We start from the raw sequence: 21716 nt of genomic DNA, 5'->3' as shown, positions 1-21716 counted from the left end.
AAAGAATTTTGGAAAAACTATAGCATCATGGCGAACTGGCATTGGTTTAGGGAAAGTCGAGAGAATAGCCCATCTCTGCTCGCCCATTATACTAGGAACCTGAGACAAGTTCAGCATTGTCAGGATCAGGAACAGTCCTCGGGAGGTCAGCATCTTCTGCACCATCCTTGATGAATATCCTGCGGGTGAGTCGTTCCGGCAGCCAAAATGGGTTGTCTTCACTCTGTGGAAAAACACAAACAGCTCCCCGGGATCTGATTAAGATAGGATCCGGGCCTTTCCACTGACCAGTTAAAACATCCTTCCATTTGACCATTTCTTTTGGTCTATCAGGGTCTGAGCGCTCAGCTGCAGAGCGTCCCTGCTCGTTGAGATTCAAAAAATTAAGTGTAAAGAGTGCCATAGATACTGCTACTCTTGGCACTGAGGGCAGAGTCTCATCAACTCCCCCTTTCTGTTTTATAAGATAAGATTTGAGTGTGTGGTAGGCACGTTCCACAATGCCTTGTCCTTGAGGATTATAAGGAAGGCCAGTCAAGTGAGTGACATCCATTTGATGACAAATTTGTTGAAATTTAGTAGAAGTATATGCTGGCCCATTATCCGTTTTAAGAATTGTGGGCTTGCCCCAAGCACTCCACGCTTCTAGGCAGTGCTGTATAACATGAAAGGCTTTTTCACCTGTTAAAGGTGTGGCAAACATTACACCAGAGCAGGTGTCAATAGAAACATGTAAATATTGATTTCTCCCAAAGGAGGAAATATGAGTGACATCCATTTGCCAGACCTGTAATGGCCTGACGCCACGAGGGTTTACCCCTACATGAGGAGTAGGTAAAAATTGACCACTACTTCTGCACATAAAGCGGAGGTGCACTAGGACCCTGAAGCCGACAGTCCGGAGGCCTAGCAGCAAGCTGGCTTTCGCTAGCCGCTTTTTGCCTTTTTCTGGACTGAGTAGCTCGTTTTTTATCTTGCTGGTACCTTTCTCCCTTATAACGAACTGCTTCCTCCTCCAAGTCCGTTTCTTCAGAGGCGCTAATCCCTTCATCTGGTTCTGAGTTACTAAGAGCTAGCTGCTTAAATTCATCCAGTGGCGGGTAGAGGCTCCTTTCCTTATGTGCCTCTCCAGCTCGATCTCCCTTCTTCTCTCCCTTTCCATCCCTTTTTCTTATCTCTCCCAAGGCATTCTTTCCTTTATATCTCTTTTCCTCAGGCTCAAGGCCCGTGGAAAGGCCTAAATTCTTCAGTGCACTTTGTTTCCTCTCTACTTTTACTCTCTCTCCCCGCTCTACCTCTGATAGACTTTCTTGAATTTTGTCCAGAACTTTCTGCCCCGCTTCTACCATTTGCTGACAATCCTCATAATCACAGTGCAAACAATCAAAAGGGCTTCTAACTCTGGAGAAATTTCAAGATTGTACGTACCTTGTAGAGCCTTTTGTCCCACGGTTCTGATTCTGCCCCGCGAACGAGGGATCTTCCTTGCGCCGGTGTGATGACAGTTCCCGGGTTCTTCGGCGCCACTTATTGCGTCCCGCTCGACCGGCAAGAAAGACGCAACAAACCAGAATCTTCCGCGGCAAAAGCTTTATTGCTTGCTTCTCAGGAAGATTCCGAACCGGGAAAATGGCGCTGCTTTTATAACCCGCAGCGTGACGTTTCAGCACCTGATATGGCGTGACAGCTCCTGGTTCGTTGCTTGCCCATCACCCCACTATTACACCCCGAGAATGGGAGTACTAGGAGTGAATTCACTCTTGCACCTGCGTACAAGGCTTGTTTACTAGTTAGGCACAACGGAGGCCTGCGCCATCTTATAATGGCGATTGCTCGCGGCACACACAGCTCTCCTCAGAGATTACTGGCGGCACACATGCGATTGCTCGCAGCACGTACTGGCTTTCCACAATATTGCCTATCCTGCTACCTCTGCTGGGATTACATAAATGTTCTAATATGCTTGAACCGTATAGTATACTTATCTTTTAAAGATGTCAAGATGTTATAGATGGCAGTTATGCCATTTTAAGTATCCAATAGTACTGCATGAGAGTTTCAGTTGCTCCATATTCTTACTAACATATCTTGCTTGGTATGATTAGTCCTTGTGCATGTAAGCAATTGCTCTACCACTGAGTGTGTCTAAAAGTCTGGTTAGTGTTTTTTGTTTTTCTTTATCATTAACTAGGTAGGAATAAACACTTAGTTTTGCATGCATGGGTGTGCGTGTGTATGCATACATGTCCTGTGTGTTCATTGTGTGTGCATATGCTTGTGTGGGCTCACCAATTCTGGCTGATGCAGCCAGCAAGCTTGGGATCCTCTGGTTCTTTTTCCTAAGCACTGGGATTGCAGGCAGGCTGCCTAAACAGCCAGGCTGATTACATGGATGGGTTCTGGGGATTTGAACACTGTCCTTACAGTTTCACAGCAAGTGCTTTTAATCCACTGACCAATCTTCCAGCCCTTTTAGTTTTCAGTGTATTTTCCTAATGATTAACAATGTATCTCTGTGTGTGTGCGCGCACGCACGTGCTGATTCTTATGAGTTAATTTTGTATCCTGTTTCTTTGCTGAAAGTCTTTATCAGCTGTAGAAGTTTCCTGGTGGAGTTTTTAGGGACTTTTATCTGTACATTCATAATGCCTACAAATAAAGGTATTCGACTTCTTCCTTTCCTATTCATAGACCCTTGATCTCTTTCCATTGCCTTAGTGCTCTAGCTAAGACTTCAGGTACTTACACTGAATAGGTAAAGAGAGTGGACATTCTTGTCTTGTTCCTGGTTTCAGCGGAAATGCTTTGCCTGTCTCTCCATTTAGGTAGATGCTGCCTGCTGTAAACCACCTTTGGTATATTGATATATGTCTCTTGTATTCCCTGATCTCTCCAGGACTTGTATCGAAAAGGTATGTTTGATTTTGTCAAGGCCTTTTTTTTTTTTTGCATCTAATGAGATGATTATATGTTTTTTGTCCTTCAGACTATTTATATGTGGATTACATTTATTGATTACATATGTTAAACCATCCCTGCATCTCTGAGATGAAGCCAACTTGATCATAGTGGATAATCTTTTTGATGCAGTCTCAGATTCAATTTGCAAGTATCTTACTAAGAATATTTTTATCTATGTCCTTGTAGTGGCTATTCCTGGTTGTCAACTTGACTATATTTGGAATGAACTACAATCCAGAATTGGAAGGCTCACCAGTGACCCTTATCTGGAGGCTTGGAGATCCTTATCTGGATCTTGGTATGGAGATCTTGAGCCATAGTGGCTATGGATTCCAGAAGATTAAATCTCCGAGTTTAAGGAACACACCTTTAATCTGGGCTACACCTTCTGCTGGAGACAATATAAGGACATTGGAAGAAGGGAGTCTAGCTCTTGCTCCTTCGCCTGCTTGCTGTGTGAGACTGAGTAACTGCTAGATCCTTGGATTTCCATTCACAGCTGCGACTGAACCATTGTTGGGAATTGGGCTGCCGACTGTAAGTCATCAATAAATTCTTTTACTATATAGAGACTATCCATAAGTTCTGTGACTCTAGAGAACCCTAACTAATACAGTCCTTAAGGGATATTGGTCTATAATTTTCTTTCTGTTGTTGGATCTTTGTGTAGATTTGGGAATAGTAACCTCACAAGAATTAGGAACTGGGGCTGGTGAGATGGCTCAGTGGTTAAGAGCACTGACTGCTCTTCCGAAGGTCCTGAGTTCAAACCCCAGCAACCACATGGTGGCTCACAACCATCTGTAATGAGATCTGATGCCCTCTTCTGGTGTGTCTGAAGACAGCTACAGTGTACTTACATATAATAAATAAATAAATCTTAAAAAAAAAAGAATTAGGAACTGTCCCTTCAGTTTCTATCTTGTAGGAATAATTCCAGATGTATTGGTGTTATTGATGCTCTTCCTGAGATATCTGGTAGAATTCTGCACTGAATCCATCTGTCCTTGGGTTATTTTGGTTAGAAGACTTTTAATTACTACTTCTATTTCACTGTTATGGGTTTGTTTGAATTGTTTGATCTTGATTTAACATTGTTTGTGTATGTATTGAGAAACTTATCCATTTCTTTTAGATTTTTGTTTTTTGTTTTCTTTTTTTTAAATAGATTTTATTTATTTATTTCATGTGTGTGTGAGTACACTATAGCTGTCTCCAGACACACCAGAAGAGGGCATCTGATCCCCATTACAGATGGTTGTGAGCCACCATGTGGTTGCTGGGAATTGAACTCAGGACCTCTGGAAGAGCAGTCAGTGCTCTTAACCACTGAGCAATCTCTCCAGCTCAGATTTTTGGTTTTGTGGAGTACAGATTTTAAAAGTATATTCTTATGGTTCTCTGAATTATCCTAGTGTCTGATATGATGCCCTCTTTCATCTCTAGTATTATTAATTTGGATCTTCTCTTTGTCTTTTTGTTAAATTGGCTAAGGGCTTGTCAATTTGTTGATTTTTCTCTATGAACCTACTTGTCAATTCATTAATTCTTTGTATTTTTTTCCTCCTTGTTTCTATTTCATTGAGTTTGATTATTTCTTGCTACCTGTGTCTTGGGGTGTTACTTCTTGTTGTTCTAGAGCTTTCAGGTGTGCTGTTAAAGTACTGAGATAACTTTAGTATTATGTTGTAAGCACCATGATGAATTACCTCTTTTAATTAAGCTTTCATCTCATCGTATGATTGGAAATGTTATTTTCATTTTTGTTTAATTCTAAAAAACAAAAATTTAATTTCTTTCCTGATTTCTGTCTTGATCCAGTTTTCATTTAACAGTGAATTGTTCCGTTCCATGAGTTTGTATACATTCTTTTGCTGCTGTTATCCAATTTTACTTTATGGTGGTCAGATAGGAAGCAGGGTGTTATTTTGAATTTCTTATATTTGTTAATACTTGTTTCATGTCCTAATATCTGGTCAGTTTTGGAGAAAGTTCCATGAGCTGCTGAAAAGAAACTATATCCTTTGTGTTTGGGGGAAATGTTCTCTAAATATTTCCTAGGTCCACTAGATTCATGATGCCACTTAACTTCCCACTTCTCTGTTTAGTTCTGGTCAGGATGACCTGTCCGTCGGTGAGAATGGAGTACTGAGGTCACTTACTGTCACTGAGTGTCGATATGTGGTTTTAGCTGTAGTAGTATTTCTCTTATGAACTTGGATGTTCTTATATTTGGTACATAAATGTTTAGATTTGCAACATCCTTTTGGTAGATGGGATGGCTATTCAAAGTGACCAACTTGAGTATATCTGAAATATATATATATCTTGACAATATCTGGAACTCAAACCTAAGGTGCAGAATAAACTTGTGAGAGATTTCTCTTGATTGGACCATTTGAAGTGAGAAGACCCACTTATATCTGGGCTATATCTTTTAGTGGCAGCCTATATAAATGATATGGAAAAAGAAACTTGCTTTCTATGCCTAGTTCCCCTTATTCTTGTTTTCAAGTTGATTCCTTCACTGGCATTACAACCTCCTTCTATCACACACTGAAAACGATCTGAGACATGGTGGGCTCAGCAACTACTGGATTCTTCTGCCAGGAGACAGCTATTCTTGGAATAATCAGGCCACTGACTGTAAGCCACTCTAATAAATCTCAAATATGTGTGTGTGTGTGTGTGTATTCATATACATGCATATATTTTTTATTCTATCAGTGCTGTTTCTCTAGAGAACCCTGACTAATAAAATAAAATTTTCTTTTAATGATTATAAGCTGGGTGTGGTGGCACACGCCTTTAATCCCAGCACTTGGGAGGCAGAGGCAGGCGGATTTCTGAGTTCGAGGCCAGCCTGGTCTACAAAGTGAGTTCCAGGACAGCCAGGGCTATACAGAGAAACCCTGTCTCGAAGAACCAAAAAAAAAAAAAAAAAAAAAAAATCACAGGTCTCAAGTTTTATTTTCTTTCATAACCACTGAGCCATCTCTCCAGCCCCCCACAACTGAGTTTCATACTGGCTCATTGATTTGCTTTGCCACCAGGGTAAGGTTTTTTTTTTTCACCCTCCATCCTCTTCTACATTTATTGTCAGATTTCTTGATGATAGCATTCTGTCTGGAGTGAGAATTAACTTATTCAAAGTAATTTTAATTTACAGTTCTCTGATAACTAGGGATGTTGAACAGTTTTAAAAGTAGTTATTGGTGTTTCATATTTGTGAGCCAATTCTGTCATAGTTTTTTTTTTTAAGTTTAAAAAACTCTTTAATGTGTATGTGGTGGTGAAGTGTATACAATGTAATTGGTAGTGGAAATGTGAAGTCCTAAGTGGAGCTTCATGGTTTAAAACAGCCATTCTAATTGTATAGAAGTTCGTGAAGATGAATCAGTTTGGTACTGGGCAGGTGTGAGCATGCTGTTGGCTGTGGTGAACTCTTTCATGACTTCCTAGCTACACTGCACTGAAATTTCTGAAGCCATGAGCCAACTGAAACCTTTCTATCAGATATTTTGGTTAGAGTGAGGAGAAAATTCATAAATACAGTCTCCCTTTTAAAATGCACATGAATACTATCCACCATAAAGCTGGAATACCTGCATTATGCTCAGAAAGAACGTACTTCAGAGTAATAATAACAGCAAAAAGTAGGTCAGTTTACAATGTAGATCTTTCCATAACAATAAAAACTTTCTCTGGCGGGTGATAAATAAGGGCAGTAGCAGCTGACAGACAGAAAAGAAATAGAGAATGAGCCATAATTATAGCCATATTTCAGTACTTTTTCAGTGCTGGGTATTGAACCCAGAGACTCATACATGATAGGCTGACATTTTTGTTTGTTTGTTTTAGGTTTTTCGAGATAAGGTTTCTCTGTGTAGCCCTGGCTGTCCTGGAACTCACTCTGTAGCCCAGGCTGGCCTTGAACTCAGAAATCCGCCTGCCTCTGCCTCCCAAGTGCTGGGATTAAAGGCGTGCACCACCACACCTGTCTTGGCCCTAGCCTTCTTATATGCCCTTTTTATGCCCGAAAAGACAAGCAAGACAGGAAACCAGAGCCATGTTGAAGATCAACTTAACTGACATTTATAAAATACTCTACACAATAACTGAACATACTTTATTACCAAAGCACAATTAACATTTACCACATCAGATGATACTCGGAAGCACGTGACAAGTTTTTTAAAAAATTATTTAAATGATTCAAATATAATTTATAAAGACTTTGCAAGTCAAGTGAAACGAAAACTCTTTATCGAAATAAGTGGGATTCAGTTAAGTTATTATTCATATAGTAAGTTATCAAACGACTCTAAGTATTATCACAGAAATGACCTCAGTTTGTGAATTAAGGTAGAAAAATTAAAAATTGAATAACTATTGAGTTCGAGGCCAGCCTGGTCTACAAAGTGAGTTCCAGGACAGCCAGGGCTATACAGAGAAACCCTGTCCCGACAAAACAAAAACAAAACAAAAACAAAAAAACAACCAAACTAAAAACAATGGGGGAAAAAAACCCAGAATAAATAACAAGAAAACCAAAAAGCAGTAAACAAATCATTACTTTCGGGATTGGGAACGGTCAGATTCTACGGGGACAAAACAGGGCTATTGTTTACAGATATTCATCAATAAATCAAGCAGTTTAGACAGTTTCACCAGATACTAAAGTTCTCTCAATGAGAAACAATGGTGGGTATTTGTTAGACAAGTGAGTGCGAGCTAGGGCAGGGTAATGTGTGGGTGGTTTTGGGGGCCTTAGAGGCATGATTTTGTCTCCAAGAAACTGTTTTTGTTTGTTTGTTGTTGAGGAGAACATCACCCACGATTTCATACTGATCTTTCCAGCAATGGGAAGGTTGGTTTTGGATATCTCCTGGAAGGCCCTCCATGGACAGAACAGGCCTCCTGGAAATGGCCAGCGGCACGTAACTTAGGAGGCGGCGCCAGCGGAGCGGGGTGGCCTACTGCCCTGCGGAAGGGCCGGGCTGTACCTTCCCTCGCCACCATCTCAGCAGCCGCCGCAGACTCCCTGGCTGGACCAGGGTGGGGCTGTGCGCCTGCGCAGCTCAGCAAACGCGCTCTCCAGTGTCGGCTGCCGGAAGTCTGACCTTTCGCTCCCGCTGATGATTCCTTTCCGGGGTCACGTTGATCTTCCGGGTCCTGTGACAGGGTTGTCTACGCCGCCTTTTCGGCGACTTTTTAGTCTTCCGCCTTTTTTTTTTTTTCCTCCCCCACCCCCCTTTCTTTTTGTTGTCGCCACCCCCAGCCTTCCACGGCCGCGCGGGCCTGGCCTTAGGCTCGTGACTCTCCGCCGCCCTGCCCGCCCGAGCTGGGCCTCGCTGCGCCGGGCCGCTGGCTGCTCCTACCTCTGCCTGCTCGGGCGGCAGCTCCGGCCTGGGAGCGTGTTGGCGGGCAGTGCCGCTGGGCCCCGCTCGGCCCTTCGGCGTGGACGCCGGTGAGTTTCAGGGCTTCGGTGGGGATGCACGAGTGCAGGCCCCGGTCCCCGGCCGGGCGCGTGAAACTTGGCTGAGACTGGCGCTGTGTTTTGCGCGGGAGAGCCTGGCGCTCCCCCGGAGCTCCCTGGATTAGGGGCGTTCCCAGGCCGCCGGACTTTGGGAAGAATGTTGGCCTTTCTCTGATCTGTCTTCTCGCTAGTTCTCATGTCGCCTCCCGCCCTCTCCTCACTCCCTAGACCGAAAGAGTAAGACTGTCTTGATACTCCCTCTTGGAGTTCCAAAAGGCAGTGGAGACCCAAGGTAAATGTCTAAATTAACGAACTCTTGTGGAAGGCATTTATCTCTGAGACAATTAAACAGCATGGAGTCATCTCAGTCAGGTCAGGACTGGCTGATGGTCGAATTCACTTTTCCTAGTCATATTTGTGGTTGGGCTCTCCTTTCTTTAACTGCTTAAGAACACAAGGGGCAATGTGTTTCCTGGTATCTGTGATTTAAGTTTCTTGTTTTGCCCTATTTGAGCGTTGTTTAAAGTAATTAGTTTGTTGATAAGAGGAAGAGGAAAAATTGTGCAGGTCAAACAGGATTGGAAATTTAACGTGTTTAGCGTATGGTTTTTGTGAAGTCACACTACCATCATAGTACATAGTTTAGTACTATAGGGCTTTGCTGTGTTAACAGCTATTAACACGGTTAATCTGTACTGATTAGTAACCTGTAATAGAAACACTGGTTGGTGTGAATTGCCCCAATTGTATGTGTTCGAGAAATACACAGACTCTGTGAAACTCTTAGATGGAATTTAATTTTTAATAAAAAGAATGCTCTGTTCAGAGCCTGAAGGTGGTTTTGACAGTGCATGCTGAGCAGGATCTGGGAGTTACACTTGTGTTGTAGAACAAAGAACTGATCCAAGACACTTAGAGTGCACACATAACTTGATTAAGCCATGCAGTTCTTGTAGGAAATTGCTACTTTCTCAGGAATCTTGGTGAAGAGACAGTTATGTAAACTTGAGTAGTCTATAACTTCTTGTTGAGATCAATTTGACTAAAGTTAATTCCAGTTGCAAATTAAGAGACCAAATACTGTTATCACTAGAAATACTCTGTTACTGTCTTGTCTCGTGTCTTCATTTACACATAAACCTGTATTAATCTTGCCTTGATTTAAGCATATTAGACAAAACAGTCTTTAAGGTTCTTTTCTCAAGGCAAGAAGTAGTACAATGCTTTTTAAAAACAGTACACATTTTACCTAGATTATCCTATTTTATTGTTTTGTACAGATTTAAAAGCCAGTAACTTTTAAGATATGAAAAGTAGGATACTATCTATTTCTGGATGTTACTATAAAATTTAGTCATACTACTACAGAAAATGTGAAATAACTTACAGGTAGTCTCTAGTGGGGGAAGCTTTTTAAAGACTATAACGAAAATGGTTAAAATTTTATGAAGTTCTGATATAGTGATGATAGTTTCACTTGATCTTATTTCATTAAACTATTTTACAAACATCTCTTGTGTTTTGTTTTGCTATTCAGTCAGGATCTCTCTCTATAGCTTTAGCTAGCCTAGACCTTACCATGTTTTTGGACCAGGCAGGCCTTGAACTCACAGAGATCTGCCTCCCTCTGTCTTTTAAGCAATGGGATCAAAGGTTTGTATGCCACCACACCTGGCTCCTTTGTGTTTTTGCAGTAGATTATTGTTTTAATATCATTACAATCATTGAAGTATATTAGAAAACAGTTTTGAAATCTCTGGGTTTTGATTAACTTTCTTATCTCTAGAGGATTGTTTAGGCTATGGGGGTGGGGGGTGTAAGCCTAGAATGCTGTTGGTTAACTTTCTTAGGAATGGTTCTGTTTGAAGTCTGTCAGGTAAGTTTGGCTTAAGGGTCAGGATTCCTGAGAGAACCTGACTAGTATTTTATTTTAGGACTCCAGAAGAATGACTGTTTCTCAGAGGCAGGCTGATCTCTGTGAGTTCAGGGCCAGCCAGGCCTAGAGTTCCAAGACAGCAAGGCTACACAGGGAGAATATTTCTCAATAAAATAATATATGGAAGTTAATACTTATTTTGCATTTGAATATACTGAGTTAGATATGTACCCTAGAATTTTTGGCTAAGAAAATTTTAAGCCAAGAATCATCTGGTTTTAATGTTGTAGGGTAGTTCTGTATACCATATCCTCTTTTGACTTCTACTTAGTTTGGATTTGATCATGTAATGGTATAGAAATAAAAGTGAGAGCTTATTACCGACATTTCTGAATCTTTTAAGTCTGAATGCAGACATATAGGACTTGTTTGGGTCCAGAAGAAAAAAACCAGCATATTGTTGATTGGAACTGGAGTCACCGTGTTGGTAGTGAGGGCTGTACCTGGGTCCTCTGTAAGAGCTGTCAGTGCTCTTGACCTCAAACACTCCAGTCCTCCTTGTTTGCTTTTAGAGATAGATTTTTCACTCCTTTGAAACTCAGGCTGTACTTACACTTCACATTCCATCTGCCTCAGCCTCCTGAGTTCTGGGATTTCAGGAATGTACCACTACTGCTAGCTGTGAGATAGAATTTTCTTGTTTTTTGAGTCTTCTTTGGCCCAGGCTGAGTGTGAACTTGCTGTGGTTTCCCAGCTAGTCTCAAACTGTTGATCATCTTCGCTTAGCTTTCCAAGCACTGGAATTTCAGGTGTGTGCCTCTCTGCATGACGTGAAATAGAACTTTTTAGTTTTAGTTTTCTTAAGTATAGATGCTTCTTTTACTTAGGTCCATAGTTTCTGTATTCCAAAAAAAGTTATGTCAAACAAAATTCATTATGCTAACCACTTAATGACATTTTTTTCATAAACTTGGTGAAAAAGATTGCTTGTGAGTGGGCAGCTTGTTCAGGGAGGCAGAGTACAGGGAACCAGGTCTTAACCCTCCCTTCCCTCTGAGCTCTGTAATTCCGAGTACAGGTCAGGTACTGGTAAAGAAATAACAACCAGCTGTCCCCCAGCCTCCGTAGCAGGAAGTGTACACTTGGTGGAGGAATTGGAGAGACTTATTTCCTATGGGAAATACTTTGTACAAATTAGAGTTAGGCATTTGGAGTGAGGTTTTTTTTTTTTCAGAATTGAAAAACCAAGGAACAAAATTTATATGTGTGAGTTTTAGTTTCGTTTTAGGCTCCTCCAGCCCCCTTTCTAACTCTTAGAATTTTTCAAATCCTCTTTTTTTTTTTTTTTTTTTTTTTTTTGTAATTCATTTAACTGCCTAGGTATTATTTTTCTTTTATTAAAAGCTTTCGTAGTTCATTATTTTATTTTCTTATTAGAAAACAAAATCTAGTAGTTTTTGGAGCCTGAGGCATCCTTTATGCACATAGTATATACACATGAAACTTGTATTATACAAATATATGCAAATACAAAAAGTATGATAGATTTATTTTTAGCTTTTTTTCTTTTTACCCCCCTCCTATTTAATTTTTTTTTCCAAGACAGGTTTTCTCTAGCTCTGGCTTTCCTAGAATTCTCTTTGTAGACCAAGCTGGCTTTGAACTCAGAGGTCTTCCTGCCTCTGCCTCCCGAGTGCTGGAATTAAAGGCGCATACCACCACACCCAGCTATTTTTAGTTTTTGAGAATTCTCCACACTGATTTCTAGAATGCATGGACCAGTTTGTACCTCCACAGTGAATGACTGAGGGTTCCCTTTCCCCCACAACCCCTCCAGCTTTTGCTACTCATTGTCTTGTTGATGTTTGCCTTTCTGACTGAGATAAGATGATAGCTCAAAGTTGCTTGGATTTGCTTTCCTTCCTTCCCTTCCTTCCTTCCTTCCTTCCTTCCTTCTTTCTTTCTTTCTTTCTTTCTTTCTTTCTTTCTTTCTTTCTTTCTTTCTTTCTTTCTTGGTTTCTTTCTTGGTTTCTCTGTGTAGCCCTGGCTGTCCTGGAACTCACTCTGTAGACCAGGCTGGCCTCGAACTCAGAAATCCACCTGCCTCTGCCTCCCAAGTGCTGGGACTAAAGGCGTACGCCACCACCACCCGGCTGCATTTCTTAATTATTACCTTAAGATCATCTTTTTGCTCTGACTGAACTGTCAACTTCCCTTTTCTATCATTTTGGGAATTTACCCTAGTCTGGGTTTTCTTTTGAGACAGTCTCATGATGCTACCCTAGCTAGCTTGAAACTTATAACCAGGCTGGCCTCGAACTCTTGAGGATCCATTTGGCTCTGTATCACCAGTGGCTGAAAACAGGTTTGCACTCCCACCTTAGTCTCCTGAATGCTGGGACTACTAGTGTATGTCACCTTGCTTCACCTTTCTTTTTTTACCCTCCATATATACAAATATTTTCATTTTTCCTATAGACAGGGATTTAAGAACATTTTACTTAAGCTTTAAAAAGTTAAAGGCATTAATTTGTGTCTTGTGGCTTCCACTGTTGCTATTAGAAAGTCCAGAGACATTTTTGATCCCCAGCTTCTTAATATTTCCTCCTCTGGAATATTAATAAATTGTTTTTCTCTGGATATTCTGAAATTTCATCTGTGTGTATATGTAGTTTTTAGTCCAGGACAACTTTTTATTTGTTCAGTGATTTTCATCTTTGTGTGTTTTTCTGTTTTTCATGAACTTTGCTGAAATGATAGCATACTTGGGTTTTCTAGGCTTTTATCATTATCGTCATTCTTCTTTTTTGTTCATTGTTATAGTTTTTGCATATTTTCTTTTTTCATCCCTCTTTGGTGATCTGTGAATATGTTATTTTAGGCATGAGCCTAAATGGAAGATAATGTACTTGGCATCCATTAGCATTTCTTGTAGATAAATTAGTAAGTTATTCTCTTTTTCATGGCAGACCCTTTTACTGTGGTATATCATTTTGCTTATTGTTATGTTGTACACAGTTCCTCAGTTAAGAGTTTGCTAATCACCTATTCTAAGAAGGTGGCCAGGAAGCATCATTTTTACTTTAGTTGGTTTTTGTATGCTGCCTTACCTACACCTTTGCTGGATCAGTCATTGAAAATTTTTTAAAAAGGAGCGTTTAGTATTTTACTAGGTTAGTGAGGTGCTCTGATTGTCCTCTATAGTGTTTCTTCCTCTGTAAACAAGACTGTGTTATTGTGTCTTTTATGCATAGACATTGAGAAGAATCTTGAAAATTTATGACTTGGTAGGAGACATACTTTCCTCATTTCTTCAGATATGTAAAGTACCATAGCCTAGTCAGGTTCTCACATGATAGCTTGCAGCTTCTTATGAGTTATGTTGTGAATAAATGTAACAATCTGAGCAGTTTAATTAAATTTCTTGAATGATTTGTTGCTAGAATAGTGGTGATAAAAGATTTGTTGCTACTAAGGAAAACTTACTAGAGTAAATTCACCAGAAAATTTGAAACATGCATAATATTGAAAGCATATGAATATGGTTTAGATTTTGAATAACTCAGTGTTTTGTTACCTATAGTAGAACGTAAAGCCTATTTAAACTATCAGAAATAACTTTGCAAATGAAATGACTAATTTGATAGTTGATTATTTTAAGTAGAAGATACTTATCAAACAGTTCTGAATCTTGAAGCTATAATAAGACAGTATTATCCTTTTGAATTACAGGTAGAAGAATACATGTTTACCTTTAGTGAACAAGAGCATGTTCCCAAACTCAATTTTGGGTCGTCCACCCTTCACTCCAACCCACCAACAGCATAATAACTTCTTTGCTCTCTCACCAACTCTTTATTCACACCAGCAACTTATAGATGCACAATTCAACTTTCAAAATGTAGAGTAAGTATGGTGTTCTATTGTACCATGTCATTAAGTTGTTTTCTCTTTGATATAAAGTTTTGTGTTCAGTATTTAGAAATAGAGAAATTATTATTATTATTATTTATTTTTAAAAGATTTATTTATTTTATGTATGTGAGACACTGTTACTCTCTTCAGACACAGAAGAGGGCATTGGATCCCTATTACAGATGGTTGTGGTTGCTGGGAATTGAACTCCCGAACTCTGGAAGAGCAGTCAGTGTTCTTAACCACTGAGCCATCTCTCCAGCCCTGAAAAAATATTATTAAACCTTGGGGTTTTTGTTTGTGTTGGTTTTTGACTAGTAAAGTATTTAGTTTGTGTGGGATTTTTGGTTCTAAGGAAAAAATATTCATGTTACTATTGTTCTTTGCTTTTGGTAGCTTGTCTAGAGCTGTGTCCTTACAGCCCCTGACATATGGAACTGTCAGTCCAATACAGACCTCAACATCTCCATTATTTCGAGGAAGGAAGTAAGTATTTCTCGAGTGTTTTAGAAGAAATGTTATAGTCCTAAGAAATGTGTAGCAGTTTTATAAAATTATGGACAGTGTAGCCTATTCGTTTGTACAAAAGCTGAAGGATGGAGACATGGATGGTATAGCTGGAATTTGAAATGTAGCTTTCTGCTTCTAGAACCAAGTTTCTATGAACAAGTTTATATGATGAACATTCCAAGTTTTCTGGATTGTCATTGGAAAAGTTATATACTGGTTCTAAGACTATTGACTTCATTAGTTTTATTTGTGTATTTTTTGAAATTGCCTTAGTAGCCATGAGTAAAGATAAGTTCCATTAGTTCATAGTTAAAGATTTTTTAAAATTAATATTTTAATTGGAGATACTCAGTGTGTATGCTGTAATTACTTTCAGTATTAAAAATAACAAATGAACACTTATGTGTTTAGCCCTGAATACTTTTACTTATGAGTAGGAGTTCAGTTATTTTGTGAGTCTGCAAAGATAGAAGAGTTGGAAGACTCCCAGAGGAGCGGTGTAATAATAAATCCTTTAGATGGTGCTGGCCCAAAGGCTTTTAGAGCTAGAAAGGAATTGAACCATTTTCTGTGACATAAGATATTTTATGTGAACGAACGTCTTAGTAAATACTCCCTTGTCAGCTTACTTGCCTCCCTCTTTTCTGGTCCTGAGGTTTGAACCCAGGGCTTTGCAAAAGCTTGGCAAGCTTTCTCTTCTGATTTAATTATTTTTGTTTGTTTGTTTTGTTTTTTTTTTGAAAAATTTGGAATTTGTGGGGATATGTAAAAGCTTGTCTAATGGACCTCTGTGTGGCCTTCCCTACAGTCATTGGCTGCAGACCTCAGCTGTTTGTTTTCTCTTCCACTCTCACAGTTCCCCTGAGTTACAGGGAAGGAAACTGTTGGCATTGCTTTATGCTAAAACATGTCAGCCTTTTCCTTATAAAAATACATGGAACCTATGTAACCAGAGTACTTTAATTATGCCCAAGACATTTATGTTAACACACATTATCTGAAGTACAGCTTTTTTCCAAGTATTTCCTGCAGTCCTTTACCTTTTATAGCCTTTATAAAAATGTCCATTTTCCCCCCACCAATGAGCCAGAACATAGGTCTGTTCAAAGGCCCTTAAAAATATATGTGTGTGTGTATCACTATATATTACTCAATTTACTTACCTATTGTTAGTTATTTTTAATTCTTAGCAATTGTATAATGCATAAATAGCCATTTTTCTATAGTGTGTTCAATGTGGTGACTCATTTTGGTAGTTCAAGTGCATATCATTAATTATCTTTATTTTTGTCAGGCATTGGAAGGCATTTCTTGTGCTGAAAGTAAATAGTAAAAGTCCACTAGGGAGTTTACAATGCTGCCTTTTCCAAAGAGTTACTGCGTTGTTATTATCTGTTTCCATGTTTTATGCATCTCTGGTCAGGAAGCTGTGACTTTAGTCACTAAGGTATATTTGCTTGTTTTCAGGAGAATAAGCGATGAAAAAGCTTTTCCTCTTGATGGTAAACGGCAGCGTTTCCATTCACCCCACCAAGAGCCAACTATAATCAACCAGCTAGTGCCTTTATCAGGTGACAGAAGATATTCCATGCCACCGTTGTTTCACACGCACTATATACCAGATATAGTCAGATGTGTTCCACCTCTTCGAGAAATTCCACTGTTAGAACCTCGAGAAATCACACTGCCTGAGGCCAAAGATAAGGTAATTTTAATACAGTTGTTTGTTTTGCCTCTTGAAGTTTCATATAAAGAATGTATTTAAAAGGATCAGGAGTACCTAATTTTCTACATTTATTTTCTTTCTAAATATCACTGATTTTCCTGTCATGAGTATACCTGTCAGGATCAGATTTTTTTTTTTTAAACTTACAAAATTTGGGATTAGAACCTAAAACATTTGATTTGTTAGTCTCTTGCATCCTGTTTTTTGAATGAATGAATGAATGAATGACTTGGTAGTGGTGGTGGTGGTGGTGGGGTTTTTGAGACAAGGTTTCGTTGTAGCTCTGGTGGTCCTAGAATTTACTCTGTAGAGCAAGCTGGTCTAGATAGAATTCACTAAGATTTGCCTGTGTCTGTGTCCAAGTGCTCAGATGAAAGGTGTGTACCACTACACCCAATACAACACCTTACTCTAGAAAAACATGGCCATTTCTATGGAGATTGTAATAAAATGGTAAAAAGCATTGGGTTTTTTGGATGTTCTCTGGGGAAATAACATTTAAATGGTGTGACCAAGAAAGATTTATCAAAAAGATGAGTAAAAGTTATTTTGGTTAAGTGGAAGAATTTGCTCCTCCTTGGAAAATGATGTTAACATTGGGAACAAGGAGTTGTTTAATATCTCATGGTAGAAGAATGTTGCTTTCCTCAGCTATATTAGTGAAAGTTACGAAGCACTTGTAGGTAATGGGGAAAGGTGCACAATGTCTGTCATCCTTTTGTTCTCTGAGTGCTTCTGTAAATTTCCTCTCCCTGAGTGCTTTACTCCTTTTCTTTACAGACTCTTGCTGTGTAGTTCAAGCTGGCCTTAGATTGAAATTCACCCTTTTTAAATGTACAGATCAGTAAATTTTACTAAGGTCATAAAGTTGTGCAGTTACCTATTTCCAAAACATATTCACTACTCCCACGAAAACTTGTACTTCAACAGTGTTCACTTTCCTTCCCACTTCCTGTAAATAGAATCATGTGACCTATGGCCATTTGTGCCATGTTCTTTCATTCCATGTAATGGTTTTAGAGTTTATCAATGTGGATTTGTTTTTGTTTTGAGACTACTTGCCGTGTAATTTAGGCTGGTCTTGAACACTCTAGCCTCCTGCCTCAGCTTCCCTGAGTGTTGGAATTGCATTTTTTCGGTTGAATAGTATTTTATTGTGTAGATATATATACTATATTTTGCTAACATTCCTCAAGTGATGGACTTTTAGGTTTCTTACTCTGGCTGTTAATAATGGTGCTGTAAATGTCTTGAATACAGAATTTTGAGTGGATATGTGTTTTCGCTCTTGATATGTACACAGAAGTGAAATTGTTGGGTAATATGGCTAAAATATGTTCAACCATTTAGGAACCACCTAAGTGCGCTATAAAGTGGATTTTATATGTATACAGATACTCAAATTTGTTTATGTCCCTGTGACATTTGTTTGTGTCTGTCTCTCAATTTCTTATATTATTAGAGATGGAATCCAGGGCTTTCAACATGCTAGGCAAACACTAAATTACTGTCAAGGTTTAGCCTTTTTTTCCTTTAAAGATTTATTTATTATTAGTCATAAGTACATTTAGCTGTCTTCAGACACATGAGAAGAGGGCATCAGATCTCATTACAAGTGGTTGTGAACTACCATGTGGTTGCTGGGATTTGAACTCAGGACCTTCGGGAGAGCAGTCACTTCTCTTACTCACCAAGCTATCTCACCAGCCCCCTCCCCTTTTTTTCTTTTTAAGATTTATTTGCTATATTTATATGAGTACACTAGAAGAGGGCATCAGATTCTATTACAGATGGTTGTGAGCCACCATGTAGTTGCTGGGAATTAAACTCAGGACCTCTGGAAGAGCAGTCAGTGCTCTTAACTGCTGAGCCATCTCTCCAGTCCCTCAAGGTTTATCCTCATATTGGAGCCTTATTGGAGGCTCTTTATTGGAGCCTTCTGGTATAACAGTGGTTTCAGTTTTCATTCCTTAATGTATGGTGATACTAAGCATTGTTTTTTTGTTTTTTTGTTTTTTTGAGACAGGGTTTCTCTGTGTAGCCCTGGCTGTCCTGGAACTCACTTTGTAGACTAGGCTGGCCTTGAACTCAGAAATCCACCTGGCTATGCCTCCCATGTGCTAGGATTAAAGGCGTGTGCCATCACCGCTTGGCTTAGCATCTTATTTTTTACTTGGTGGACTTTTGTGTGTTCCTTGGAGGAGGTGTCCATTCAGATTCTTTGTCCAGATTTTAGTAGATTGTCTTTTTATTACTGAATTGTAAGAATTATTTTTATATTTCTAAGTAGTAGCTCTTACCAGATAGATGATTTGCAAATGTTTTGTCTTTCTGTGATTGTATTTTTAGATTTATTTTGATGTCTTCTAAAGCACAAAAATTCTTCATTTTTTGGTAGTTAAGTTTATTAGTTTTTCTTTGGTTGATTTCTTTGGCTATTAGTGTTGAATCTCAGAAACCATCTTTCAGTACAGTATCTTGAATATTGATGCCCACGTATTGAGGTACAAGATCGCGATGTACCATCCACCCACCTACCCACCTACCTACCTACCTATCTACCAACAGTGTCTTATTATGTGGCTCTAGCTAGCCTGAAACTTGATAAATAGACCAGGCTTTCCTTGAAGTCACATAATTCTCTTGAGTGTTAGAATGTGCTCTAAGAATTTTTACTTTTATTCCTTATATTTAGGACTTTGATCCATTTGTAATTAATTTATATATATGGTAGGAAGTAGGCTCCATCTGTGCTTTCCAATGGTTGGTTCATCTGTCCCAAGACTTTATCCCTTCTATGCCACCAGTTTCCTTACTATGAAGTAGGAACAAGTAAACAAAAAACAATGAGAAAGATGAGAAAGCAAAATGAAAATACCAACGTGGGGTGCTGTGCTGCTTTTCCCTCATCCTTTCATTCTTTCTTTGTTTTGCTTTATAAATTTAACTCCTGATCCATATTGTGAAAGCCTATGTTATAAGGCAAATGCAGTGAATTCTCTGAATGTAGTTACTATATATGGATTTTAAACGTATGCATGCTAGTAGGACATTTAAAAATGGGTTTATTATACATAGATATTGGAATACATTTTGTATATATTTATGTTTGTATTAGGCTAATAGGGCAAACCAAAGAACTTACTTTTACATGTAGCCTAGGAATATGTTGATTATTTGTAAATTTAATAAAGTATAATTCATTTTAGTTGTTAATAAATCATATAAGATAAGATTCCATATCTGTTTTGCTTAGTCATATAGAAAAATTTCTCACAAATGTACTATCTTTGGAATTAAGGTGTTTCCCCCAGAAAAGTAAAGATAGATTTTGTAGTTGAACCTATTTCTTTGAGTGATAACTTTACTTTTGCCTTTTTGTGAGAAAAAGAAGGAAAGCATTTCTGTTTGTTCTTGTAAGTGACAATTTTTGGAGATAGGATCTCCCTGTGTAGCATAGCTGGCTTTGAACTCATGCTCCTCCTGGTTCTGCTTTCTGAAAGCTTAGATTACAGGTGTGTGCTATCATGCCTAGCTTAAATGCTGCTCACTCTTCCAAGAGACCGCTGTTTACCAGTGTCACTGCACTGTTGATAGTTCTCATGTTCTATTTATTCTTTCAACATCCTAGTGGCATATAGCTATGGTACTAAATTTGATTAAGTTCAGAAAGTTAACTAGTTAGCTTGAAGTCTTACCTATTAAGTGTCAAGACCAAGATTTGACCCGTGTCTTTAGAGATGCAGAGAGGAGGAGTTTAATGTGCTTAGAGTCAAAAATAGGGAGATCCCATTGTGAGACCCGGCTGTAATATCACATGATCTGTGACAGTAATTACTAATAATTTTACTGAGTGACTATTGTTGCTAGCAGTGTGATCACCAATTACATGTTACTCCTATAAAGTGTATAGTGAATACAATATTTAATGTGAGTTAATTAGGCAGTGATTTGAGTCCTTGAATGTGTAATCAAATGACATTGAAAGTTTTTGAAAAGATCAAATAACACTATGAATTTATATTTTTTGGATGATAATTTTTTGCAGAACAGAGTTGTTTAGAATGAGGTGGCCTTGAAGGTGGACTGTCATCTTAGGTTGTTAATATATCTGGATAAGAGATACTGCAGCATTAAGTTGTAACAGATGGCAGGGGAAATGATATATGATATAGTGCACAAGGATTATGGATAGATAGGACTTTGCTTTGTGGCTCAGGGTGGCTTCAAATTCACAGCCCTCCAGCCTTCGCTTCCTGAGTGCTGGGATTACAAATATGCACCATTTTGGCTCACATATAACCACAGTAAATTTCATTTCAGCGTTGTTGCAGTTTCCTCATTGTGTTATGCAACAGATACTCTATACCCACTGTGATGGCTGGGGTTACTTGCTCTACTTCAGTTAGCAAGCATTGCTTGGTTGGTTTTTTTTTTTTTTTTTAAGACCAGATAACAAATATTCTAAGCAGTCAAGCTATTTGGGCTATTTGCTTTTTTCCCTCCAGTTAATAAAATGTGAAAATAATTTAACTTGTTCATATATTACAGACTGGAAGCTGTATTTGGCCTGCGGGTTCTATTTATCAGCCTTCAGGATAAATAAAATCTAATCTTTATGTGATATTAAAACTTTTACACTAGCCATTTTTACTGAATTTATTACAAACTTGGGTGCCTGTATGTTCTTGTTATAGCAAACTATCTACCCAAGATGCAATCAGTACTCTTAGTAAGTCTCTCAGCTTTAACCATTCCAATATTATATTATTATAATATGCCAACTGATCATATCCTATGACCAATTACTTTAGTCCATACTTCTCCCTCTTTTTAGTTTTGGGTTAACTTCTGGTTGTCATGTGTTAGTCATGAACATATATTTACTTCTTTTTTTTCTCCTCCGACTATTCTTGATCTTTCACTTTTCCAAAACACACATTTTCTAATTTCTAGAAAGAAGCCTTCTGCTTTTAAAAAAATTATTATATTGACTCTACATATCCTCTCGAGAATTGATATATTTACCAGTAGTTTGTTAGTATGCTATATTTTTATTTTTGTTTTGAGATAGGGAATCGCTCTGTAGATCCTACTGACCTCAAACTCATATCACTTCTGCCTCTAGCTCCCAAGTGCTGGGAGGACAGCCCTTGAGCATACCAGGCTTACTTCTCACATATTTAGATGTCTCTCATGTCAGTATTTGTGAATTCCAGTCTATATGTTCTACATAACTTTTGAAAAAT

The 21716-nt window shown here is 38.7% G+C and overlaps 1 protein-coding gene and 1 long non-coding RNA gene across 8 annotated transcripts in view; both read left to right on the top strand.

The window, feature by feature from the left end:
- Nucleotides 1-1834: 1834 nt before the first annotated feature.
- Nucleotides 1835-3186, top strand: Gm41020. Its single transcript, XR_873808.1, has 3 exons — nt 1835-2661; nt 2826-2912; nt 3148-3186. It is a non-coding gene; the product is annotated as a predicted gene, 41020 (long non-coding RNA).
- Nucleotides 3187-8089: 4903 nt separating this feature from the next.
- Tent2 (terminal nucleotidyltransferase 2) overlaps nt 8090-21716 on the top strand; it is a 46581-nt gene continuing 32954 nt past the window's right edge. For 3 of the 7 annotated variants that reach the window (NR_154997.1, NM_001361536.1, NM_133905.3), the window contains exons 1-4: nt 8108-8431; nt 14049-14222; nt 14628-14717; nt 16209-16446. Coding sequence is in view for 5 of the 7 variants with exons in the window: in NM_001361536.1 (NP_001348465.1) it covers nt 14086-14222; nt 14628-14717; nt 16209-16446 (465 nt within the window). In the remaining 2 variants the exon portion in view is untranslated. Of the gene's footprint in view, nt 8733-14048; nt 14223-14627; nt 14718-16208; nt 16447-21716 lie in introns of all 7 variants that reach the window. The other 4 variants (XM_006517510.4, XR_001780738.2, NM_001361537.1 and 1 more) reach the window with 4 other exon arrangements.

Source organism: Mus musculus, chromosome 13 (assembly GCF_000001635.26).
Source record: "Mus musculus strain C57BL/6J chromosome 13, GRCm38.p6 C57BL/6J".
NCBI classification, from domain to species: Eukaryota; Metazoa; Chordata; class Mammalia; order Rodentia; family Muridae; genus Mus; species Mus musculus.
This window is presented reverse-complemented; position numbering and strand designations above follow the sequence as displayed.